Source organism: Myxocyprinus asiaticus, chromosome 25 (assembly GCF_019703515.2).
Source record: "Myxocyprinus asiaticus isolate MX2 ecotype Aquarium Trade chromosome 25, UBuf_Myxa_2, whole genome shotgun sequence".
Classification (NCBI taxonomy): domain Eukaryota; kingdom Metazoa; phylum Chordata; class Actinopteri; order Cypriniformes; family Catostomidae; genus Myxocyprinus; species Myxocyprinus asiaticus.
Genome location: NC_059368.1, coordinates 35211455 through 35239431, shown reverse-complemented (window position 1 = coordinate 35239431; position 27977 = coordinate 35211455). Strand labels below are relative to the sequence as shown.

The 27977-nt window shown below is 40.2% G+C and overlaps 1 protein-coding gene across 1 annotated transcript; it reads left to right on the top strand.

The window, feature by feature from the left end:
* The first annotated feature begins 85 nt into the window (after positions 1-85).
* On the top strand, positions 86-23468 carry ddhd1b (DDHD domain containing 1b). The gene is made up of 13 exons (XM_051655475.1): positions 86-1551; positions 5047-5223; positions 5511-5639; positions 6620-6767; positions 6867-6976; positions 7096-7202; positions 9582-9835; positions 11932-12007; positions 12921-13070; positions 13310-13374; positions 17944-18122; positions 18405-18680; positions 23025-23468. Exons 1-13 carry the CDS (start codon positions 768-770, stop codon positions 23204-23206), a joined length of 2637 nt encoding a protein of 878 aa, XP_051511435.1. The 5' UTR covers positions 86-767; the 3' UTR covers positions 23207-23468.
* The last annotated feature ends 4509 nt before the right edge of the window (positions 23469-27977 follow it).

Genomic DNA, 27977 nt, shown 5'->3' with positions numbered 1-27977 from the left:
TATTTTGTTTGTTTGTTTTCTGTTATATTGTAAGTGACTTGCTCTTAAAAAAATGAATGAATGAATGAATGAATAAATAAATAAATAAATAAATAAAAGAAGAAGAAGAAGCGTTTAGAGTGTTACGACAGTAAATCTCCGTTTGCGGATACCATACAGATGAGCCGTAAACTAACACCTACCTGTCGCAAAATCGACCTTCACTTCTCTTTAAAAACAGCAATTTTATCGTGAAAACTTCACACATAGTTCACTCCAACAGGATTTTTTTATTATTATTATTATAAAACATGTTGAAGGCGGTCAATTCACATCGCAATGAGTTGTTTCCTCACAAAAACTGTTTATTCAGCGTTCTCAAGCATCTCCTCCATAGATATCCATTCAAAAAGAACGGCTTCTGTCTCCTCGCCAGTGTACCGCTGCGTTATGCTTTGTTTTGCTAACCTTATAGGCTCCACCTTGGTAGAGCAGTTCTGGGAGCGTTACAGAAAGAGCAGAGCAGAGGGGCTCCATGGGGAGAAATACAGTCGGCATATTAATGGACAGTGAACAGGTTGGCTTGTGTTCCCTGTAAGTTGAGGACTGTGCCAGTAAATGAGTTTAATGTCAAGCACGTGTGATTGACGCATCTTTGCAGATGCTGACCGCTTCGGTGACACTGGGGGAAGGAGAGGTTTTGGCATCGTCAGATTTGTTGTTAAAATAATCAGCTGACCGCTGCTGAAATCGCCCTGTTTGCCGTGTTCTAGAAAGCGGTGACAGTGATGAGCGGTTGTCAGGACAACACACATGTGAGTTGTTCGGAAAGCAGGGGAAATATCAGCGGAGCTGAATGGGGAAGGGTGGACGATGCGTGCATATCCTGCTTTAATGATGAACCCACTTGCGATGCGATTCATTGCGGGATGGATGCGGTGCAGCCCGGCATAGATGGACATCTGCCGCTGCCCCGAGGCCAACGCGGGCTATCCCAGGACGGTATGATGTTAGGCCTGGTGGAAGAGGGTTACACCGGCTATCATGGACGTCTCGGTTCTGACCCGGAGTCTGATTATCTCGAGATCCCCGGCGACCCGAACTACAGCGAAAGTGATGGGAACGTCGCCACGAAGAAACGCAACCGCTCCAACAGCTCGCGGCACCGCGGTGAAGTTGTCACGGAACTCGGACCCGAGGAGGTGCGCTGGTTCTACAAAGAGGACAAGAGGACCTGGAAGCCGTTTGTGGGACATGATTCTCTGAAAATCGAGTTGGCTTATCGCAAATTCTGCGAGCTGAACCCGAACGAGGTCAAACGCAGAGATGTCGGCGGTGAGGAAGCAGAGGATTTATTCGAGTCGGCATCGGGATGTGAAGCGCCGGCGGTCAGGATGCAAGCGGCGGCGGTGGCAGCGCAGCCGGTACCCGTGGATGCTGGGGATGCTAGATACTCGACAGACGAGACGGATCTGGATGCAGAATGCATTAATGTGGATGCTGTGTGCGTCCGTGGGGGGCTCTATGAGGTGGACATCAAAGAGAAAGACTGTTACCCAGTATACTGGAATCGTGAGTATTTATTTCAAGCTCCAATTTGATGTAGTTCAACCAAAAAGGACAATTCTGTCATCCTCGTATCATTAAAAAGCCATGTGATGTGTTGTTTTCCTTGGAATACAAAATAAAATATTCATGTCACTCTTTTCCATACAACAATAGTCACATGGTTACCAAATGCCATCAAGTTAAGGACATAAAAGCACCATAAAAGCAGGGTTTAATAAGATTAGGCAAGTGGTTGTCTCTTAATCCACTATCTCCCCCCCCCCAAGAGCCAATCATACATATAAGTGTCAAAACAGTTGTTTATATGACCGGTGTACTACATTCCAAGTCTTCTGAAGCCATACTATAGCTTTGTGTAATAATTTGACCCAGTTTACACCTGGTTTTAAGATGCGTCTCAGGTGATCTGATCACATGTGGTCAGGTGAAGACATTGCTGTTTACACCAGGTCACTTAAATGCATCTCCTGTGACCACTTGTGATCAGATTTAAATGGGGAGGGTCTCTGATTTCATGATGACATACATCAATCACTATGTCACTGTGTTAATGCATGACATTAAAGTGCAACAAATTCATAAAAAACAAAAAAGCGTGAAAAAAAACAACAACAGTACACTGTTTCTAAAATTTAGGGGCCGTTTACACGACAACGTTTTCAACTAAAAACGGAAAACTTTTTATGCGTTTTGGCTGTTCGTTTACACGACAACGGCGTTTTGGGGCCTGAAAACACAAACATTTGAAAACGGGTTTCAAAGTGCATGTTTTTGAAAATGATGCCGTTATCGTCTCCATGTAAACATACAAATATGCGAATTTGTGAAAACGATGACGTCATGCGCACGCATATTACATGTTATATAAAGAATGATGGATTGATAGGCATCAATTTGAGATGTATAATTATCAGTATGAATAAGGCAAGAGACGAAGTGATGGTAAAAATGAGCAGAGTTTATTGAATAATCTTGAGAGTTCAGTCTATAGGCATTCGCGCGAGACATTCAAAACTACAATGGCGGACTACAGGACTGTGTTTGTGCTGCTCAAGATTTTGAGTTTATTGATGCTTCTCCAGCAAAGTGTAGATTTACTGCATCACTACTACGACCAGCGATCGCCATCTTCATTGTTTGTATTCACCGCTCTGTGGAAGAATGTTTATGTGCGCAGGCACGTAGTGTTTCTTTACAAAGTGACATCACCAACTACTGGCCTGGATTGCATAATACAGCGTTTTTTTGTTTTGGATTTTTCCCCTTTTCTCCCTAATTTTGGATTATGTGCTTTTTTAAGTCCTTGTGGCCGCGTAGTGATTCGCCTCAATGGACGAATCCCAGTTGACTCCGCATCTGAGACTGCCAACCTGCGCATCATATCACGTGGCTTGTTGAGCGCATTGCCACGGAGACATAGTGCATGTGGAGGCTTCACGCGGCAACCATGCTCAACTCACCACGCGCCCCACCGAGAACGAACCACATTATAGCGACCACGAGGAGGTTACCCCATGTGACTCTACCCTCCCTAGCAACCGGGCCAATTTGGCTGCTTAGGAAGCCTGGCTGGAGTCACACAGCACACCCTGGGATTCGAACTAGCGAACTCCAGGGGTGGTAGCCAGCGTCTTTTACCACTGAGCTACCCAGGCCCCACATAATACAGCGTTTTTTGTCATTTTCACGGATCCGTGTGAACGGGGATCGTTTTGAAAATGTTGTCGTCTGTATGCTAAACTTTTCAAAAACGCAAAGTTAAAAACGTTTCCATTTTAATACATCGTTGTCGTGTAAACGTACCCTTAATCTAAGCACAAACGCAACATTTCGAGCAGAATTGTATGTTATTTTAGTGGATTACCTGTATTAAAGGAGCTTCAGATGTTTGTGCTTCTCATTGGTGTTAATATCAGACACACTGTAGAAGGTCCATGAAGTTCTCATGTTTGTATATGTATCTGCTTTTTTAAATTTTCTGATCGGACGATTATTTCTTTTTAAAGCTGCTCATAACCGGCAAAGTTTAAACTCCAGTTTTATCACAGCAGTTGATTGACAGGTGAGGGGTGGTGCTTCACTGCTGTCCGTAACGCATTCAGTATGGATTTGTGTTTACACCTCAAAAGTGATACAAATGTGTTTAAAAAACTAATGTGATCGCATGTGGTTTTTGTGATCCGATCACAAAACGTTTTAGACCCTGTTTAGACCTGTATTTAGTGCTGACCACATATGATCTGATTACCTGAAGCCAGGGGCAGACTGGGAAGAGAAATTGGCCCGGGATTTTACATAGAAACTGGCCCAAATGTTGTTGAGCGGGTGTGGGGGGTTGGGGGGGGGGGTCGCTCTCCTTTTCTGCATATTGCTGCCCCCTTCAGCATATTGCGGTGCCGTTTTGTGGCCCGTTCTGCATAACACAGCGGCCCATTTCAGCTTATCGCGGTCCATTCAGCCCCGTTTCACAGCTGACCCATCGGGAAAAGTCCCGGTTCTCCCGATGGCCAGTCCGCCCCTGCCTGAAGCGCATCTTAATACCAGGTGTAAACGTTGTCTTTAAGACCAAAATTTTGTCATTATTCACTGAAAATGTTCCCCTCTGCTGTAGCTCTTAAATCTCACTCACTCAAACTTTCACTATCGTCAGTTTTGCTCAGTCCTCCCATGTTCATAATACTCAATAATTATAATAATAATAATAATAATGTAACCAAGGGAACTTAAATTAACTGAGTTTATTCAACTAAAAAGTGTTGTCAGCTTTACTTAATCCATTTGTGTTTGGACAACATGAAAATATTTTTTGTTTCATTAACTAAAACTGGGCAGAAGATTTCTCGTTCCCAGCATGCTTCAAATGGGACTCTACAGGGAAAGTAAATGTCAAAATTAAGTGTTATTTTATGTGTATTTATGCAAGATGAATATAAAGCAGGAGACTTGTTAGTGTTTAGTGCTTTTTTTTTAATGTTTAGATTAAGAAGAATTTCTGTTCATTTGTAGTTTTGGGGGTTACCATCATGGCGAAGAGTGGAGCTTGAGTCTAGGTTGAGGGCCAATTCATTTTTGTAAAAAACAGATGTACTTCAAGCTTAAATAGCTCGGCTTGTTTTTATAAATGTAGAGAGCATATGGTGGAGGGGAAGAATTAAGAAGAAATAACAACTGAAATTTTGGCCTGTTCCTCACACAAAGCTATTGTATGGCTTCAAAAGACTTGCAATATAAGCACAAACACATGGTCTACTTTTAGGATGCTTTTTAGTGCTTTTTGGAACTATACAGACCCTGGTCACCATAAGCTTTTATTGTATGGCAATGATCATGTGAACATTCTGAAAAACATCTCCTTTCGTGCTCCATGAAATAAATATAGTCATACGGGTTTGGATGGAACGAAATGAGGGGGAGAAAACGCTGACAGAATTTTCATTTTGTAGATAAACTATTTCTTTAAGGTCTGGTGAAATATTGCATCAGTGTTTGCTTTAACAGAACAAGACCATATCCCAGTCATGCGGGGCCAGTGGTTCACAGACGGCACCTGGTTACCCCTGGAGGAGGAGGACAGTGACCTCATTGAACTGGAGCACCTGGCCCATTTCCGAGGCCAGCAGATGAAAGACACGTTTGACACGGAAGCAGTGACCACCACAGTGGACAGCAAGGATGGTAATAGACGGGGGGCATGGCATGAATAGGGGAACATTATGGTAGGTGTCAAACGCTTAGTTAGGTGAATTAATCATGACCCAACTCAGACATCCTGTTTTTTTCTTTCTAAACCAGGTCAAACACTGGCACATACAGCATGATTTAGAAAGGATATTGTATTAAAGAGTATTACATACTGTATTGGCTCTAAATTGAAATTATATGATGTGGTTAGACATGAAGATTATTTAACACTCAGGTAATGTGAAACAGCCCTGATTGACTTCTGCCCTGAATTCACTCAGCCATTCACAGTCTAAAACTGAGCCGGAGCCACGTGGACTGGCACAGCGTGGATGAAGTGTACCTTTACAGTGACGCTACCACCTCCAAGATAGCACGAACTGTCACTCAGAAACTGGGATTCTCAAAAGGTTTGGAACACCTTTGATTAGTGATTACATTCTCATTATTTTGCTAATTTACGTGCAGTTGGGAGAATTTTTTTTTTAATTGTCATTATTCTAATTGATGATTCTCATTAGGTTTTCTTTACAGGAATACTGTGTTACAGTAAAAATTACAATACAATAATTTTTTAATTCAAGTCAGCATAAATTAAAATGGTGTGTGTGCGTGCAATGTGCATATATGCAGAGAGAAGGCATATTTCAGTAAGTTGTACTGTAGCTTTTTTTTTAAAGTACCAGAAGTGATCGTGTCACTTTAGAAGACATTAATTTAACAGCTGGTGTCGTATGGATGACGTTTATGCTGACTGGCTGTGATTTTTGGAGCATCAAAAGAGAAATCTCCATTCACTTGCATTTTAAGGACCTGCTGAGCTGAGATATTTTTCTATTTTTCTTCAAATGTGTTCTGCTGAAGAAAGAAAGTCATACACACCTGGAATATGGTGAGGGTGATTAAATAATGAGAGAATTTTAATTTTTGGGTGAACTATCCCTTTAAGTTTATTTGAGCGGTGGGGGGTTCCGATGTTCCACGCACACCAATGACGCCATCATAGGATTACCGTATCGCATATAGAATTTCGCATTATCCAACAACTTGTCGCATATTGCATTTTTCTTTCATATCGTGCAGCCCTAGTTTACTATTTTAAAATATGATTTTTTAATGTGAATAATTGCCATGAAAAGTCATGAAAACATAATGTCACAACGCAAAGCATCTCTATGGCTCTAAAAATAGGCTTCATTTTCTTTATGGAAAATATAATTGTTTCTTTCTTTCTTTTGAATTTTGGGCTGAAATATGACACGGACAAGTTCTTCAAAGGTTTCGTGAGATTACTCTCTGGATATAACATGTAGATAACGTTTCAGTAACTCTGAAAACTAAAATATAATATTTTGGGATTGGCAGTAACTGTGCGTTTGTGTCTGGTTAGCCTCTAGCAGTGGGACCCGTCTCCACCGAGGGTATGTGGAGGAGGCGGCTCCAGAGGACACGCCCCCTGAGACAACACATATAGTCTTTGTGGTGCATGGGATTGGCCAGAAGATGGATCAGGGGCGGATTATTAGAAATACAAGCATGTGAGTCCACCAATCACACAACTCGGCACGAAACCGATCCTTTTGATATCAGGACTGAATGATGTGTGTTGATGAGTAATGTGTGTAATTGATGGTTAGGATGCGTGATGCTGCCCGTAAGATGGAGGAGAAGCACTTTTCTGACCGAACAAATGAACACGTTGAGTTCCTTCCTGTGGAATGGAGATCTAAACTGGCGCTCGATGGAGGTATTGTCTATAGACGATTATAAACATGAAAAAAAAAAAAACACAAAGAACATCATGTTTGGACATTATTATTAGTGCTGGACAGTATGACAATACATTGATTACATTTCTTCTTTCAGACACTGTGGACTCCATCACTCCAGATAAAGTCAGAGGTTTGAGAGACATGCTGAATAGCAGTGCAATGGACATTATGTACTACACAAGCCCTTTATACAGGGATGAGGTGAGATAGAGTCATAACCCTCCACTCTTTCATGCATTTTCTTATTCCTTTCCTTTCTTAGCTCTGTAACACAAACAGCTGTTTTTCAAAACCTAGTTTGATGTAGACAGCATTTGAAGGCATTATAGTGGCACTCCCAGCCACTGAAGGGTGTTTCAAAATGGAGGCAGCATAATTAAGCACTTAAAGCTGAAGTATGTAATTTCTGAGACACTAGTGCCACTAATTTAGAAATTGTAAAAATAAACTTTGATTTCAAAACAGCTTTATGAATACGCCCCCCATCTGCAGCTGGACAAACAAAGAGATAGTCCCGCCTCCAACTCATGGTCTAAGCGGGTCGCTCTAAACAAACAGAAATTTTCAAAGTGCTTACTAATAGTTGTCTCTGCATATTAAGCTTGGATATGAGAAAGTATTTTAACACAGAAAAAGCTACATCAGCTTTAAATATAGAAATGGGGTTCAAAACTTTTTGTGATTGGATCCCTCAAACCACATTCAAAGGTAAGTTGAAAAGCATGTGACTAAGGGCGGGTGATATAAACAAAAATGTATATTGTGATATTCTTTAAACTTTTTGTTAATAATGATATACATCACGATATACACTTTTTTTATGGAGTTCCTTTTCAAAGTTCAACCACATGCTGCTTGTGTTTGTGGAATAAATGGTCCAAAACTGTTAGAAAAAGGGAAATTTTGGGGGCCTGGGTAGCTCAGTGAGTATTGACGCTGACTACCACCCCTGGAGTTGCGAGTTTGAATCCAGGGTGTGCTGAGTGACTCCAGCCAGGTCTCCTAAGCAACCAAATTAGCCCGGTTGCTAGGGAGGGTAGAGTCACATGGAGTAACCTCCTTGTGGTCGCGATTAGGGGTTCTCGCTCTCAATGGGGCACGTGGTAAGTTGTGCGTGGATTGCGGAGAGTAGCATGAGCCTCCACATGCTGGGAGTCTCCAAGGTGTCATGCACAACGAGCCACGTGATAAATGCGTGGATTGACTGTCTCAGAAGCGGAGACAACTGAGACTTGTCTTCCATCACCCGGATTGAGATGAGTAACCGCGCCACCACGAGGACCTACTAAGTAGTGGGAATTGGGCATTCCAAATTGGGAGAAAAGAGGGAAAAATAAAAAAAGGGAAATTTTAATGCAAAAGTAACTCATTAGGTATAAAATTAATATATAATGAGTATTTGTAGCACAACCTCTAGTTGGAGCGCATATTCCATTCCATTGCTGCTTTATTTTGCATAACCACGGTAGTAGGGCTGTCAGCTGGGCTGAGAAACTAAATTCGCATTTGTACCTTAAATATGACAAATGTTTATTTATTTTTTTAACCTTTTTTTAGAAGTCTTTAAATGTCTTTAGTTTTAAATTGACGTTGTTTTTTAAGTCCACAAGAGACTGCAATAAATACATATAAACCATACATCACCGTGTTAAAGTATTGCAAAGAACATTCCTTGCTGTTAAAAAAAAGAGCATTACATTTTAAACTAACGTGCAGATAATAAAATAAAAATAAAATGTTTTAGTTGGTTTACATTCTTAAATCTTAAAACGCTTCAATAGACAGTTCTATGTTAACATGATGTTAGTGGTACTACTCCAGACTCAGGTGTAATAACAATGGTGATAACACAGTGTTTTTCATTCATAACCGTTGTATGTAAGGTAGTAATATTCCCAGATAGCAGTGCTATTCGGCTGAATTCGGTGTTGAAGCGGCTCAGACTATGAGCCCATGGGCGTTCAAACAGACAGAGCAGAACAGAATGGAACAGAACGTGAGGATCTCGTGAAGCACATTTCCAATTTGAGCTCCTTTCCTGACAAAGCAAACGATTGACCTCTTATTCACCTTTCAATCATCCATTGCACTAAAACAAGGGTTTTAAATTTAGCTGGTTATGTTGTGTCTTTAAAAAAAAAGTCATCTAATCAAACAATTTGGAAAAGTCCAAACATGCACAAGATTTATCGGAACATCTCCAGTTTGCCTGACATTAACAAGCAATGACACCGAAGTACAGTTAATGTAGGAGATGGACTAAAATAACAACAAGCGTTCTGCTTTTTTCGTGCTTTATAAACTTGCAACTAAGTGATTTTTGTAGTCATGAAATCCGTGACCCATTCCTCAAACACAGTTTTACTACCCAGTGTGAACAGCAATGTGTCTCGCCTGTCCTTCTGTGATTGGATCACCCGAAACACATCCTAATACCAGGTGTAGACAGGGCCTTAGTCTCTCTCATGTTTAATTTGACTGAATGCCCACTGTCCCACTCTCTCTCTCTCTCCCTGTTCTATTTTCACAAATAAAGTGTCACACTTGTTCGTTTCACGCTCACTGCACTTGTATCCTCAGATCACCCGAGGTCTAACCATAGAGCTGAACCGACTCTACACGCTCTTCTGCGAGCGCAACCCAGAGTTTGCGGATAAAGGGAAAGTGTCCATCGTATCTCACTCACTCGGCTGTGTCATCACCTTTGACATAATGACGGGGTGGGACCCCGTACGCTTTGTTCATGAAGAGGTGCCCGATTCCATGGAGGCTGATGTAAGCAGACATGGCTATGAGCGTCATCTACTGGAGGAACTTCGCATCACACGCTTAAGGTTTACTGTTAATAATAGTTATACTCTACACTCCCATTAAATTAAGTCAAGTATGTCTTAATGTTTTGGCCTAATTAGTGGTGCATGCTGAGGCAAACATCAATCTTATTCTCAGTCAATACAATCAACTATTACTATTGCTTATTCTTAGTGTTAGGGATTTGAACAAATCCTTAAACTCTAAACTAACCCTAGCCCTAGCCCTTAACCCCTAACCCCAAACCCTAAACTAATCCTTAGGATCCTATTTTGAGAGCACTATGCCTTAAGCGTCAGACGCACAAAATCAGTTGGCATGGCCGTGATGTTTTTATATTTTCATGAAAGCATCCATGCGCTAAGTCTAGGCGCAAGTGGGTTGGCGAAATTGTGCGCGCCAAGCTCTATTGGGCTGGGTCAAGTGCAAGAGGTACCTCTCCGGTTATTGCACCGTTTGTGTCCTTTTATACATTCCATTCTGTGTCAAGAATGTTGACATAAATGAGGACAGCCCATTTATACTTGAGTTTTCGAAAGGCGCTACACAAAATAAACATGTTATTATTAGTAGTAGTAGTTTTAATCTTATTGATCTACTGACACACAAATCATGGGCAGTATTAAAAGTGATTGATAGCTGTTTAATACCATCTGCTGGTGGAATCCCTAAATTTCAAATGCAGGAACTGCAGTTTAGACTTTGTGCTGAGAATAGATGTGGTTCTCAGATGTCTTAGCGCAATTACCTATTTGTCAGGAAAATAGCAAATAGTGCTTTGCGCCACATCATTAACATACAATACACCCACAGATAGCGCAAGCACTCCCACCCTCGCCCACTTTGTGCTGGCACAAAAATTGCACTTAGAATTACCGTTCTCACGAAAATTGCGCAGTCACAAAACTAGAGGCCTTAGTATTAAACTTCAGCATGCAACTTGTCCACGCACTGTTGATATGAAATCATGCCGCTAATTGTGGAGAGTTGTGCTATTGCTTTTCTAAGCAATTGTCTTATGATTTTGACCTTACATTGAAGGAGGGACACAAGCTATGTCTAAGAACCAGGATATAATATAGACTTTGTGGTGGGCTGGTTTTATTTAGACCAGTAAGTAAGTAACCTCCCAAAACATCCTAGAAACCGCACAGTAACACCCTTGTAACCACCCAGAACAATGGTATAGCAATGCCCTGGCAACACCCACAACACTCTAGCATGGTGGTAGTGAGTATTGCATGGGCAAGCACCTCTCACAATGTATTCAGAAAATGTAAAAACTTAGACTCAGTTTTTATTTTTACTCTCTGAGCTTTCTGATATATGCTGCAATGTCAATTGAAAGATCAACTTGTCTGATCATTATTTATTAGTTGTTAATTCATATTCCATTTATTTGGTTGTCAACAGAGCTGTTCAGCTGTGATGTCAATTTGATTGTGAATCTGGAAGGCCTTTCCTCAGGAATATCCAATGGATTTTTAGAATAAGGATTTTCGATTAACAAATAAAATAAGATCTGTGGTGAAAATTACTTTCTTATTTAAAAAAATATAAAAACATGTTTTGTTCTAGAGCACAAGTTAGAGTCTTACCTCAAGTCTTTCTGTGTTATTTAAAATTGTATGTTGCTAGCAGTTTGCTAAATAAGGACTACAACTACCACATGTATGTGATGAAATGGAGTCCTTATCTAGCAACTTTTTAGCAACACACTTAATACACAGCGATTTCAAAACTCACATTAGAGGGATAACTGTGTGTATGTTGTAAAACAAAATGTGAAAGTCTCTTCAAGTAATTTTAACCACAGATCTTATTGTACACATAAATCCAAAACTGCCATTAAAAAAACACATAGGGAACTCCAGAGGGAACCAATGCGAAATTACCTGCAAATTTGCATAACGGCTAAAGAGCTCTATTGTGTGGAATGAGCTTTTAAAATGCCATTGATTTTTAGTGCTCTCTTGTTTTTTCCAAAGCCTTCTAAGAGTCATGTATTATTCAAAGGTTTTTAGTTCTGAATGCACTCTACTCCACAATGACAAACCCGTTAATCCAGTTTTTGTAATGGACCACTCCAAAACATTTAATTCTATCTCTCAATTTGCAGATTGCGGGATTTGGAAAATCAGCTTCTGCATTTTGAAACCTCATCATCAAGATCCGCTCCAGCCCTAAAATTTAAGGTATGTTGACAAGAGTGCCTAGTACATACAGTACGAGAGTTTACACTGCGTCAGAGAGTGCTGCAAACATGTATATTTCAATGGGGATGACACTTTGGAAGGATGTAGAGGAACATCAGGGCTGGTTGCGAAGGTTAGCGCTCCGTCATCCGACCAAATATTTAAGCCTTCTGCCATAACGCACGCTGACATAGGCATCCGTTGACCATTGAGAATCTCAGAGAGGCGGGCCTAGTTGTACTTTTGGGAAGTCAATTCACTGTATTTTTGGGCCTGGGTAGCTCAGTGAGTATTGACGCTGACTACCACCCCTGGATTCGTGAGTTCGAATCCAGAGTGTGCTGTGTGACTCCAGCCAGGTCTCCTAAGCAACCAAATTGGTCCGGTTGCTAGGGAGGGTAGAGTCACATGGAATAACCTCCTCATGGTAGCGATTAGTGGTTCTCACTCTCAATAGGGCGCGTAGTAAGTTGTGCGTGGATTGCGGAGAGTAGCATGAGCCTCCACATGCTAGGAGTCTCCGCGGTGTCATGCACAACGAGCCATGTGATAAGATGCGCGGATTGACTGTCTCACAAGCAGAGGCAACTGAGACTTGTCCTCCACCACCCGGATTGAGGTGAGTAACCGCGCCACCATGAGGACCTACTAAGTAGTGGGAATTGGACATTCTAAATTGGGGAGAAAAGGGGATTAAAAAAAATTATTAAAAAAAATCACTGTATTTTTGAAAACAAACTGAAACTGCTCTTTCCACGCCCTCCAAACAGAGCTTATATAGTCCATCAAATGCACCTTCTGAGCTTTTCCTACTGTGCAGACACCCTAAGAATGTCCTTCTCGTCTTACTCACATAGTCTGTTTTTTTCAGTCTGATTTAATAACCTCTGTGGGCTTTGACTTGGGGTTGTAGGTGGAGAACTTCTTCTGCATGGGCTCTCCACTGGCTGTGTTCTTGGCTTTGCGAGGTGTCCGTCCTGGAACCGACGGAACGCAGGACCACATCCTGCCCAAATGCTTCTGTCAGCGGCTTTTCAACATCTTCCATCCCACTGATCCTGTGGTGAGTGTGATTAGATTGATGTCTAAATATAGCACAGAATCAGATCTCTTTTGTTACTGGCTCAAACATTTTATACCAAGGTGTTTACATGGTACATCAAGGTTGGCTGTACATATATAATGCCATTGTAATTCAATAAGCATGTCCATAAATCATGGTCCTTTTTGTAATTGAAATTAGAGAAGCAGGCTGAGAATGTTGTCAACAGATTAACTATATATTGAAATGGTTTTCTGCAGGCATACAGACTGGAGCCCCTCATTCTAAAGCATTACAGTAATATAGCGCCTGTCCAGATCCACTGGTGAGTAAAATAATGCTCTATCCTACCAGTAAATTTCTCAAAATTAAAAAAAATGTAAAATCCATCTGCACAAAGAAAGTTTTGTTTACATAAATTGTAAGCTGCTGGAATAGACGGCTTCCCATATACTGAGCACTGTGAGCTGCACATAATGTGAAATTTCACTTTTTTGTTTGTTTGTTTTGTATTTTGATTTATTCATTCATGAATAGTTTTTGTTTCCTTTGTATCTTTGGAAAAGTATTAGTTTTAGTTTTTTTGTTTGTTTTTTTCAGTATTCGTTGTCATTTTCATCCCTTACAACATAGCATCACAAATAATTCCATCTTCCTATGATGGCACTTTAACAGAAAATGCAACAAGTGAACTGTCATTGGCTGTTTTTCATTTTAGTCAGATGGCTGCTTCTTGAGCGCAACAGTGGAGTGCCACTTTTGGTTCCGGACTTTTTCAATAAATTTTTTTTCCATAGAGATTTCATAAAATCCTTCATAAAAGAGTTCTAAGCCATCAACCAAATCAACAAGCTGAGAGGTGAATCACACCATTACAAACTTTGATTTAACAAGAAAGTATTTGAAAATCAGACAAAAAGATGGTACAAGACTGCGTACTTACCGCATGAACTACAGTCCCATGAAGCATTGCAAATGGCAAAATTGAATAAAAAACGCTGGAAAATATCAAATTTTATTTAAAGTTGTTGATTATAAGTATAGAGACAATATATTTTAATTTTAGTGAAAAATATTCAGATATGTGTAAATACCTAAGTAGTTTGAGAGTATAGGGAGACTGATTGCATCATTCACAATGCATTATTGAAGTGGGCAGTCACTGCAGTGCTGGTTTGGTGTGCTTTGTTTGTGGCGATTCTCTGATTGGTGGATCTCTCTTTAGGATTATGGGTAGTGTAGTGTAATTCACCAGTTTTCCTGTATAATCAAAATTACATTTTTGCTGCTTTTAGTCCATGCCTATTAGACATTTACATTTATTCATTTGGCAGATGCTTTTACCCAAAGCGACTTACAAAAGAGGAATAATACATTATAAGCGATTCATCTTAAGGATGAAAAGTGGTATGAAAAGTGCTGCATTACAAAGTTTCACTAGCATCAGAATAGCAGTATCCAAGACAGATTAGAGTGCAACAAGAATATATATATATATATATATATATATATATATATATATATATATATATGTATGTATTAGAGCGTTACAGTAGTCCAGAATAGTTATGACAAATAACTGAACAAGAAGTTGTGTGGCATGTTCAGAGAGGAAGGGTCTTATTTTCCTGATATTGTAGAGTGTAAATCTACATGATCATGCTGTCTTTGAGATGTGGTCTGTGAAACTGAGTTGGTTATCGATGGTTACCCCTAGATTTCTGACCATTTTGGAAGGCGTTACTGTAGTTGGACCCAGCTGCACAGTGATGTTGTGTTCAGCAGCAGGGTTGGCTGGAAAGACAAGGAGCTCAGTCTTCGCTGGGTTAAGCTGCAGGTGGTGTTCCTTCATCCAGGCCGAGATGTCTGCCAAACAGGCCAAGATTAGAGCAGTCACCATGGTGTTGTTGAGCTGGAAAAACATGTAGAGCTGTGTCTCATCGGCATAGCAGTGGTAAGAGAACCCATGTGCTCGAATAATGGGTCCCAGTGATGTTGTGTATATAGAGAAGAGACGTGGCCCAAGCACTGAGCTCTGAGGTACCCCAGTAAGTAGCTGATGTGACTTGGACACCTCACCTATCCAGGCTACCTTGAAGGACATTCCTGAAAGATAGGACTTAAACTAGTGAAGCACAGTTCCTTTGATGCCCAAAGTAGAGAGGTTGGACAGTAGGATCTGATGGTTGACTGTGTCAGAGGCTGCAGAAAGGTATAGTAGAATCAGGACAGATGATCTGGGTCCAGCTCTCGCCTGTCTCAGCAACTCAGTGACAGACAGCAGGGCAGTCTTGGTGAAATGTCACCTTTTAAAGCCTGACTGATTGTCATCCAGCAGTTTGTACTGCGAGAGATAGGGAGAGATCTGATTAAAAACGGCCCTTTCAAGTTTTTTTGCCATGAATGGGATGAGAGAGACTGCTCTGTAGTGTTCTACTTGTGTTGGATTTTTTAAGCAGCGGGGTTACTCGAGCCTGCTTAAATGTAGTGGGAAAAATGCCTGTAAGTAGAGATGTGTTAATTATGTGTGTGAGTGCAGGTAGGATGGATAGAGTGATGGTTTGGAGAAGGGGAGATAGAATGGGGTTAAGGAGACAGGTGGTGGGGTGGTTGGAGAGGAGGAGTTTAGAGACCTCAGTGTCAGTCAGAGGAGAGAAGATAGAGATAGAAGAGCTGCATACAGGAGGCGGGTGTTTGAGAAGGTTTGTGTGACGAGGAGGAGGGCATGGTCAGGCCGTGAGGATGCATGCCTGACGCTGAGTTGCCCTAATCAGCGAGAGAGTGATAAGGAGGAGCCGGAGCTGCCAGAGAGAGAAAGACACGGAGCTGTGTGTGTGTCGACGTATGTTTTGTGTTCTGCTGAAAAGCAAAGTTTTATGTTGTGTTTTGTTTATTAAAAGGCTTTTTGGTTCATAAACCGGTTCCCGTGTCCTCCTTTCCGATGAACAAGAGGCTTGTCTGCCACAGTGGTGCCGAAACCCAGGATTGGAGGAAGACGCGCCATCAGAGAGCCCTTGCCACTGACGGAAGATCGCGACACTGAGGACACACGATCTGGTGGTACTGGAGCACTTCGCCAGGAGGTGGAGGAGCCGCTGCGGTCCACCAGGTGGCGGAGGAGCCGCTGCGGTCCACCAGGTGGCGGAGGAGCCCGCTGCGGTCCACCAGGTGGCGGAGGAGCCCGCTGCGGTCCACCAGGTGGCGGAGGAGCCCGCTGCCGGTCCACCAGGTGGCGGAGGAGCCCGCTGCCGTCCGCCAGGAGGAGCCCGCTGCCGTCCAGTGCCATCGCCCAGCGTTGCAGAGGATCGCTGCACAGGTGGCTGAGGACCGAATGGCGCCGTGGTCGGGAACGGGGTTATCAACCAAAAATACTTTAATTAAACACAACACAACATAAAACTGCTTTCCAGCATAACAAAACATTGACACACACAATGGCTGCATGCGTCTCTCTCTTCTCTCTCTCTCTCTCTCTCTCTCTCTCTCTCTCTTACTCTCTCTCTCTTGCGCTCTCCCACTTATTTTCTCTCTCCCCTCTCCCTCCCCTCATCATACTCATGTTCCTAGGAGGTGGGGAAGACCAGCCGGCAGCAGAATGGCCAAAGAAGCAACTCCTCCCCTCCAGGAAGGGGGGGAGGGAGTAGGTCAGACCGGTTGGCTCACCGGCCTGAATCGGGCGTTGGGGGTATGTGACGAGGAGGAGGGCATGGCCGGGCCATGAGGATGCACACCTGGTGCTGAGTTGCCCCAATCAGTGGGAGAAAGATGAGGAGGAGCCGGAGACACCAGAGAGAGAGAGATAGAGAGACACACAGAGCTGTGTGTCTGTCGATGTATGTTTAGTGTTCTGCTGAAAAGCAACGTTTTATGTTGTGTTTTGTTTATTAAAAGTCTTTTTGGTTGATAACCTGGTTCTCGCTTCCTCCTTTCTGATGAACAAGAGGCTTGTCTGCCACAGTTTGGTTCTGAGAATGTATTGCTGATGGCTGTAACCTTATTAGTAAAAAATGTGGCGAAGACATCTGCAGACATTAACAAAATTCGTTTTCTGAAGAAATGAGCATTTAAAATTGGCAGTCCCTCTGTTCCAGCTAGACAGACCCAGGCACAACCATGACGTCACATAGAGGTTGAGAAACATTGTCCAATCAAATGCAAAGATCACGATCTGCTGTGTTTGTTTGTGGGCTGGTTATATACTAACGTGGTCAGTTAGATCGTCGTTCGGCTTTCAAGTCAGTGGAAAAGCGGTCGGAATCTGCATTGAGATCGCTTCTTAGTTTCCCCGGCTGTGTTGCTTTGCTGGGCGCTGCCATGTAAACTAAAGCCTATTGGCTATATTAAAAAAAGGCACAAGCCATTCAACAAGTCCCGCCCCAACTTCATGTTTTAGTAGGAAATACGTCAACAGGCCAAAGAAAACTGCTCCCATCAAGGCACTTCTGGGGGACTTTAAACATGATTTTTTTCAATGAAAAGTTGACATAACATGGACTGATGGCTTCATCAGAAGCGTATACCATCGATTAACAACCTCTGAGCTCATGGTATCACTGTCTTTGAAGGTTTATAAGTTATCATTAATAATCAATTCCCCTATGGAGAAAATCCAGGATCCAGACTGTTGCACTTTATTGGGTGGTTATGTTTGACAGAATGCAACAATAGTTTAAAAGCTGGCTTGGGAGATCATTGAAATCAGACCTAACACTAAGAAACTAGTCATTTTCTCTTTCATTTTATTGAGTTATTTTAGTGCATATTTAGGCCTATATTTTTCGTTTAATTTCAAACTCACTTTTTTTTTTTTTAGTAAAATATTTTTTTCACTGCTAGTTTTCAACTTTGTAACAGTTTTTGAAAATGATAATAACCTAGGTACTTTGATTTTTAGGTACAACACCACCAGCCCCACACCATACGACCAAATCCGTCCCACACTACTGAACCCATCAAAGGAAAGTGCTTCAGTATCTGATACAGAGAGCCTCCCAAGCCCGTGTACCTCCCCTCCACAGCCCCGCAGACACTACGGCGAGTCTATCACCAGTCTGGGCAAAGCCAGCATCATGGGTAAGAGAGAAAGAGAGAGAAATCATTAAAGTTGTCTCACTTTAACCTGGACAGGGATATATTTGCAAATATTTTAGGTTCCCTAATATTAAGAGAATGGCTGTCATCCTTCAATTACTGCAAATCCACAGTTTATAGTCATTGATTTGAGTGCGAAAAGTGAAAAACAGAAACAGCTCAGCAAGTCAACGGATCAATAGAGAGCAACAACTGGAGATTTGGAAATGCCCTTATCATTAAATTAAGGTTGTAGCAGTAACTATGTGTATGTGTTTTCAACAGGAGCGGCAAGTATAGGTAAAGGTATTGGCGGAATGCTCTTCTCACGATTCTCACGCTCTAGTGGGCAGGTGGGCGGTGTGGAGGAGGAGCCATCTGACTCTGAGGGTGGGGCATGTGAGAAAGGGGGCGGAGTAATAGGGGAAGAAGGTAGGTCAATGGAGTCAGATGAGAAAACAGAGGAGAAGACAGAGGAGAAAATGGAAGAGAAGCGAGAGGAGAAGGCAGCAGACACCTGCATGTCACAATCAGCATCTGTCATTATGGATAACTCTTCTTGTAAGTATTATCAAAGTCCCTTTCAGGGCAAGTCAATCCACTTGGCGGCCATCTTCGGATAGCTCCCGGACAGCTGTTTTCTATGGATGCAAGCGACATAAAAGTACAGCTTCTATTTACCTGAATGAGGAAAGACCAAAATATTTGAAACGGTTGGCCAAGTTTACGATCAAATAACATTTTAAATCAGCAGTAAAATTTGACAACAGTGGTATCATACATTGTGCTTCTTCAGCACAGATCACGCTAAAAAAACGTTCTTTTTCAGGCTGGTCTAGCTAATGCAAATGCGCGTTCTTGATTTGAATTACAGGCGATGTCTGTATCTAAAAGGTAATTGGCTCTTTAACTTGTAAGGCGGTACTTTCTTTTCTACATCCGCAATATTGGCTGTACCAATTTCTTCCATTCATTTTAATACAAGTGGTCCTTCACGGGCTAAACAGTCTTTGGTTTATATACTCATGCAAGCAATTTTTTTTTTAGTATTCATACAGTGCATCCGGAAAGTATTCACAGCGCTTCACTTTGTCCACATTTTGTTATGTTACAGCCTTATTCCAAAATGGATTAAATTCATTATTTTCCACAAAATTCTACAAACAATACCCCATAATGACAACATGAAAGAAGTTTGTTTGAAATCTTTGCAAATTTATTAAAAATAAAAAACGAAATAAAAACACATGTACATAAGTATTCACAGCCTTTGCCATGACACTCAAAATTGAGCTCAGGTGCATCCTGTTTCCACTGATCATCCTTGAGATGTTTCTACAACTTGATTGGAGTCCACGTGTGGTATATTCAGTTGATTGGACATGATTTGGAAAGGCACACACCTGTCTATATAATGTCCCACAGTTAACAGTGCATGTCAGAGCACAAACCATGCCATGAAGTTCAAGGAATTGTCTGTAGACCTCCGAGACAGGATTGTATCGAGGCATAGTGGCCTCCATCATCCGTAAATGGAAGAAGTTTGGAACCATCAGGACTCTTCCTAGAGCTGGCCACCTGGCCAAACTGAACGATCGGGGGAGAAGGGCTTTAGTCAGGGAGGTGACCAAGAACCTGATGGTCACCCTGACAGAGCTCTAGTGTTTCTCTGTGGAGAGAGGAGAACCTTCCAGAAGAACAACCATCTCTGCAGCACTCCACCAATCAGGCCTGAATGGTAGAGTGGCCAGATGGAAGCCACTCCTCAGTAAAAGGCACATGACAACCCGCTTGGAGTTTGCCAAAAGGCACCTGAAGGACTCTCAGACCATGAGAAACAAAATTCTCTGGTCTGATGAAACAAAGATTGAACTCTTTGGACTGAATGGCAAGCGTCATGTCTGGAGGAAACCAGGCACCGCTCATCACCTGGCCAATACCATCCCTACAGTGAAGCATGGTGGTGGCAGCATCATGCTGTGGGGATGTTTTTCAGCGGCAGGAACTGGGAGACTAGTCAGGATCGAGGGAAAGATGAATGCAGCAATGTACAGAGACATCCTTGATGAAAACCTGCTCCAGAGCGCTCTGGACCTCAGATTGGGTGAAGGTTCATCTTCCAACAGGCAACGACCCTAAGCACACAGCCAAGATAACAAAGGAGTGGCTACGGGACAACTCTGTGAATGTCCTTGAGTGGCCCAGCCAGAGCCCAGACTTGAACCCGATTGAACCTCTGGAGAGATCTGAAAATGGCTGTGCACCGACGCTCCCCATCCAACCTGATGGAGCTTGAGAGGTCCTGCAAAAAAGAATGGGAGAAACTGCCCAAAAATAGCTTGTAGCATCATACTCAAAAAGACTTGAGGCTGTAATTGGTGCCAAAGGTGCTTCAACAAAGTATTGAGCAAAGGCTGTGAATACTTGTGTACATGTGATTTTTTTTTTTTTTTTTCGTTTTTTATTTTTAATAAATTTGCAAAGATTTCAAACAAACTTCTTTCATGTTGTCATTATGGGGTATTGTTTGTAGAATTTTGAGGAAAATAATGAATTTAATCCATTTTGGAATAAGGCTGTAACATAACAATATGTGGAAAAAGTGAAGCGCTGTGAATACTTTCCGGATGCACTGTACTTTCATTGTTAAAGCTGAAGTGTGGAACACCCGAATAACTTACTGAAATACTCAGACAATGTTTCCTGCTATCACTCAGTGGCACTGCAACTCCGTTATTGAATAAGCATGACCATTCTAGTCCGATACCCGAACAAATATGTCTTATGAGCCTGTTCTTTTGAATGGACAGCACAATACATACCAGTGTAGTCCAACTCATGTATGAATTACTCTTATAAGCCGGTTCATTTGAATCTACAATGGATGACTCTTATGAACCAGTTAATTTGAATCTACGTAATGAAATATACAGCATGACCATTGTTGTCCAATATCCCAAATGAATGATTCTTATGAGCCGGTTCATTTGAATCTACAGCACGGAATCTACAGCATGACCAGTGTAGTCTAATTCCTGAATGAATGACTCTTATAAGCAGGTTCATTTGAATCTACAGCAAATGAATCTACATCACAAAATTTACAGCATGACCATTGTAGTCCAGTTCCCGATTGAATGATCCTTCTGAGCCGGTACTTTTGAATCTACAATGAATGACTCATATGAGCTGGTTCATTTTTTCTACAACGAATGGCTCTTATGAGCCAGTTCTTTTGAATCTACAGCACGTAATAAACAGCATGATCATTGTTATCCAATTCCAGAATGAATGACTCTTATGAGCCAGTTCATTTGAATCTACAGCACGTAATAAACAGCATGATCATTGTTATCCAATTCCAGAATGAATGGCTCTTATGAGCCAGTTCTTTTGAATCTACAGCACGTAATAAACAGCATGATCATTGTTATCCAATTCCAGAATGAATGACTCTTATGAGCCAGTTCATTTGAATCTACAGCATGGAGCATACAGCATGACCATTGTAGTTTGATTCCTGAATGAATGACTCTTATGAGCCTGTTCATTTAAATCTACAGCTCAAAACATACAGCGTGACTAGTGTAGACCGATTCCTGAATGAATGACTTTTATGAGCCAGTTCATTTGAATCTACAGCACGGAACATACAGCATGACCATTGTAGTCCAATTCCTAAATGAATTACTCTTATGAGCTGGTTCATTTGAATCTACTACAAATGACAATAAGGAGCCGATTAAATTGAATCTACAATAAAGGACTCTTATGAGCCGGTTCATTTGAATCTGCAATGAAGGACTTTTATGAGCCGGTTCATTTGAATCTACAACAAATTACTCTTATGAACCGGTTTGTCTGAATCGACATCATGAAATATACAGCTTGACCAGTGTAGTCCGACTCCTGAAAAACAATGAATCTATGAGCCAGTTCATTTGAATCAAGCATGGAACATACAGCATGACCACTGTAGTCTGATTCCCGAATGAATGATTCTTATAATCGATAACGTGAAACATACAGAGCGACCACTGTAATCTGATTCCTGAAGGAATATCTCTTATAAACTGGTTCATTTGAATCTACAACGAATGACTAACAAAACGTGACAAGCATGACAAGTGTTGTCTGAATGATTCTTATAAGCCGGTTCATTTGAATCTACAGCATAAAACATGCAGCACAGCCAGTGTAGTCCGATTCCTGAACGGATGACTCTTTTGAGCGGGTTCATTTGAATCTACAAAGAATGACTCTTATGAACCAGTTAATTTGAATCTACAGCACAAAACATATAGTGCGACCAGTGAAGTTTGATTCCTGAATGAATGACTCTAAATCTACACCGCAAAACATTGATCCATACAGAACAAATTACTTTAAATGGCCCATTCTTTTTAGTGAATAAAATGTTTGTTAAAGGATGTTTGTTGATATGTCAATGTGTAGTTAAAGATACAAGTTATGAGCTTTGTTATAACTAGTGGTATTTTATAAAAACGAATGAATGAATAAAATAATTAAAAAGTCTGTTTAAACACCATTTTCAAGAATCTGTTCTGATAAAATATGAAATGATCTCATTGTTTAGTAACTGTTCTAGTAGACTGTTGAGGGCAGTAAATCCAATAAGAATTGCATTTCTTATTTCGAAATATTTCTATCTTAAAAGTACTAAAAGAATCACCAAGGAAGCGAAATCATTAAGAGAAATCAGAACCGCTAAATTCCTTAGGATTCCCATCCCTATACCATAGTACATGAAAACCTGAAAAACTTTTCCCTTCCCACAATTTGTGTTTTTATATCTAGCTTTATTCTTTTATTACTTTGCTTTTGCCAATAAAAAAATTGGCAACTTCAGACCTCCAATACCTCCAATGTTATACTGTTTTTCAGTGGAACTTGAGAAACGTATCGACTTTGAGCTGAGGGAGGGCCTGGTGGAGAGCCGATATTGGTCAGCGGTGACGTCGCACACAGCCTATTGGTGCTCCCATGATGTTGCTCTGTTTCTGCTAACATTTATGTACAGGCCAAATGAAGCAAATGATATGGCAGAGGATAACCCTGAATCATAACACACACCCACATACAACTATAAACTCTCTAACAGTACCACCCTTAATTACAATGATTTGTAAACCTGTTTAGTTTAGCAGACCTTATTCACTGTGCATCAGAAATCCTGTCTTTGCCTTGTTTCTCCTTTAACACCTTCATCTAGAAGCAAACCCATGGAGGAGACTTACTGTCCAACATACTTAAACTATATTTGTGCTAAAAGGGATTGTTCGCCCAAAAATGAAAATTCTCTCATCATGTAATCACCCTCATGCCATTCCAGATGTGTATGACTTTGTTTCTTCTGCAGAATACAAACTAAGATTTTTAGAAGAATATCTCAGCTCTGTAGGTCCATACAATGTAAGTGAATGGTGACCAAAACTTTAAAGCTCCAAAAATCACATAAAGGCAGCATAAATGTAATCCATATGACTCAAGTGGTTTAATCAATGTTTTCTGAAGCGATCTGATCAGTTTTGGATGAGAACAGAGATGAGAACTCCTTTTTCACTATAAATCTAGATATAAGCAGTTTCCTTGCCGATCATGATTTCAAGCTTGATTACACTTCCTAGCAATGGCAAGATGCGCAGTGAAAAAAAAACAATTTTACACAGGTCTGTTCTCACCTGAAACCGATTGGATTGCTTTTGAAGATATGGATTTAACCACTGGAGTCTTATGGATTACTTTTATGCTGCCTTTATGTGCTTTTTTGAGTCCCAAAGTTTTGGTCACCATTCAGTTTCATTGTATGGACCTACAGAGCTGAGATAATCTTCTAAAAACCTTCATTTGTGTTCTGCTGAAGAAAGAAAGTAATACACATCTGGGATGGCATGAGGGTGAGTAAATGATGAGTCAGTTTTCATTTTTGGGTGAACTATCCCTTTAACCTCGATGAGATGGTTATAATAACATTTTGCAGCTTGGAAAATCACACCTCGAAAGCAGCAGATTTTGACTGATGTGTGTTAACTTAAAGTGATAGTTCAGCAAAAATGAAACTTCTGTCATCATTTATTAACCCTCATGACGTTCCAAACCAGTATGACTTTATCTTGTGGAATGTTACGTACTGACAGCTTCAGTCACTATTCACTTACTTTCAATGGGAAAAAATGACATGAAAGTGAATGGTGACAGAGGCTGAACATCTGCCGAACATCTCTTTTTTTTTTTTCTGTTCCACAGAAAAAAGAAAGTCATATGGGTTTGGGACAACATGAGGGTGAGTAAATGATGAAAGAATTTTCATTTTTGGGTGAACTATCCCTTTAAATGTAATTGTGTGTATATATGGCTGACAAAAATCTGATGTATTAAAGGTTCACAATCAAAAGTTTTTTATTTTATTTATTTTTTTATATATTTGATGTGATCTGTTTCCTTGCCAAAAAAAATAGTAGTTTTAAAGATTTTTTTTTAATAAATTTAGGCATTAATATTACATGTTTACATTATTTAGATCTGTATCATTTCTAAAAGTGGCCAAAAATGTAGTTGTTTATTGGATGGGAGAAGTGCACATAGACCTGATGGAATAATTCTTCAAGAGATAGTTTGAAGAGGTAAAACCATCAGTGAAACCTGCTTAAGGAAATGTACAGTCCTGTTTCAGATGCTCCTTCCTCTATTTCTCATAGACACATTGAGGCATTAGTCTGTTCTCTATACCCGCATGAAAAATCTACTGCATATTTGAATGCACTCTTTGGTATGACCACCACTAAATTAAAGTTTATGTTATGCTTTAACATGCATGATAGAGAAGTTTTCCCATTGAAGTTTTTCTCCATCAAAATGCTTTGTGACACTCTCTTTCTTGTCAATGATGTGCATATCACTGTCTATCCAACATGTTAACATTACTTTGGTACACAATACAACGCTAAAGAACCACTTTCGGAAAGACATTGCCATTTTGAAATAACCATTGTTTTGTGTTACTTCCATGTTTTATGGATTTATTTTGTATGATTTGTTTACAGTAATCCTGAAGAACACCCCCATGCCTTTACAATGAGAAGAAAAAAGCACTTAACATCTCTCCTTACCTCACCTGGTGTAAGACATCCCTTGAATGTGCCAATAAACTGAATAGTGAGCTAGATCTTAATGATCAGGCCTGTGGTCAGAGGGAACTGTCTGTATTATGTGCATATATCAGAACTGGACTCCAGTCTTTACTGTTTCGCTTCAGTGAATACTGAGATGTTCCACTTTTATGAACCTCATGATTTGCATTAAAACTGATATTGACCGCCTGCTCTGAGTCTCTGTTTATTTTAAATCCCAACTGTGTAGTTATTATGGGGATCTATATCTACTTTTAGATGTTGCCTTCTGGTCAACACAAAGTAAATGGAAAACAATACAAAAAATTGTATTAATCCATGATGGGGAAATTAGTTTTGCATGTATACAGTAAGTCAGAGTCAAACACTGGGGTACAGGTGACCACACAAGAGTAGCCTATATGGGTAATTGAGATGGCATTTCATGCAGTGTCATGGAGTGTGTTATGATATAATTCATCTATCAGCTATTATACAAAAATATTTTCCTAATTCTTGTATTATAATTATTTTTTTACATGCAGTTTTTATGACCCCATATTATTTGAGACACTACTGCAATTGTTTCTCATATTGCATACTATTAGTGAACAGAAAATGCTAAAAGGTTTTCAAAAACAGCGGAAATCTTTATAAGAAATTGGGACCTCTTACAGCACCTGAAATGTACACTTTTCCTTGTTTAAATTTTAATCTAAAATTTTAAATGTTGGAAAATTAAAGTTTACGTGAATGTTATTAGTCAATTACCCAGCCATGATTTATTATAAAGCTGGTGGCGCCCCAGCCTGAATCGGGCGGGGGAGGAGTGTGACGAGGAGTAGGGCGTGGCCGGACGGAGCACTGCCGGCGCTGAATCGGAAACGGAGACACACGCGGCCGCATCGCATGTGTGTCTGTTTAAGTTTAAGTTCATTTATGCATTAAAACTTTATGTTGATTGTTCAGCCGGTTCCCGCCTCCTCCTTGCTCATCCTTGACCTGTTACAATTGCATTTTATTGTCATTTGTTTCATTTAATATTTAGTCCTTTCAGATGGAAATACGTATACATATAAATGATGCGATCCAAAGTGCATTTGAACAGCAGTGAAACACTTTCTTATGATGTGTTACATTCATACGAGCAGACAGAGAAGTAAGTTTGAAGTAAGTTTGGAGCAGAAGAAATAGAAATAATCCTTGTGTAAATTGTCAGCTTTACACTAAGCTAAAATGCTATTTCTAGCCATTTTACACGCACGTTACCAGGCACAATCATATTTTTTTTTATCAAGAAAATTCACGTTGGATCATAATTTATTTTTTTCTTGTAAGACCTTTGATATTAGGGCAAAAATCGTAATCGTATCGGATTTTTTTATTGTTTTCCTGTAAAAATATCTAAAAATCCTTAAAACAAGATCAATTCTATTTGTCTTGTTTTAGAAACAACACTGCATAAGATATTTAGGTTTTTCAGAGAATGTATTTTCAACATGTCCGTTTATTTTTCTATATGGTAGTAAAAAAAAAAAAAACTATGCCAACTCGTATGATTTTTTTTATTTTTTATTTTATTTTATTTTTTTTGCAGTTAACATTTTTATTGATTCATAAGTTAACACAAAGAAAAAAACAACAACATATATATATATATATATATACACACACACTACCGGTCAAAAGTTTTGAAAAACGTATTATTTATTATTTTCTTTTTTTCCTCACATTTTAGAATAAGAGTAAAGTCATTAAAACTATGGAATAACATAAATGGAAATATGGGAATTATGTTGTGACTAAACAAAATCCAAAATAAATCAAAACTGTGTTATATTTTAGCATCTTCAAAGTAGTCACCCTTTGCCTAGAATTTGCAGACATGCACTCTTGACATTTTCTCAACCAACTTCTTGAGGTTTCACCCTGGGATGCTTTTTAAACAGTATTGAAGGAGTTCCCATCTATGTTGGGCACTTATTGGCTGCTTTTCTTTATTATTTGGTCCAAGTCATCAATTTCAAAAACTTTTTTTTAAATTAAATTTTAGTTTTGTAATGAAATAAATTAATATGGTGGCACAATTATATTTTAGTCTACAAAACTAATTTCAAACAGTTAAACATATGCCTTCAGATCAAAAGATTTTTAAGATCATGAGAAACATTTCAGTCAAGTGTTTCAAAACTTTTGACTGGCAGTGTATATATATATATAATGAATCAATCACTTTTAACATTAAACCCCCACTATAACCCTTGCCCCTACCAATCTCCCACCCCACCCCCCCCCACGAACACCCCTGTGGTCAATAGAATATAGAAACACACAAAACATTTTTTAATAAATAAATACAATAGTAAAGTATAATTAAAATGAAACTCTAATTTACTCCCTCCACCGCCCCTCCTCGAGAGTCCAACAAAAATGCTAAATAATTGCCCCATTTCTTATTGAAAAAATTCCTAACTCCCATCCTTCTGCTCGACCCCTCCTCAAAGGCAGCCACCCTCCCCTCTGGGAACAAGGGTGCTCCATCTGACTTCCATCCCCTCAAAATAACCTGCCTATCAATCATCACACTGGTCAAAACCCAATTGTTTATGTATTTATCCTCCAAATTTATGACCTCCCCATCTCCCAAAATACAGAGTCTGGGGCAGAACGAGATTTGAGTGTTCAACACATCACATTACTTTGCACCTTCAACCAAAATTCTTGAAAA

Excerpts from the sequence above, each read along its gene's own strand:
- ddhd1b (XM_051655475.1), top strand. The coding sequence starts at position 768 with ATGAGCGGTTGTCAGGACAACACACATGTGAGTTGTTCGGAAAGCAGG. Across the intron at positions 5,224-5,510 it reads CACAGTGGACAGCAAGGATG|CCATTCACAGTCTAAAACTG; the intron begins GTAATAGACGGG and ends GAATTCACTCAG. Across the intron at positions 9,836-11,931 it reads CTTCGCATCACACGCTTAAG|ATTGCGGGATTTGGAAAATC; the intron begins GTTTACTGTTAA and ends CTCAATTTGCAG.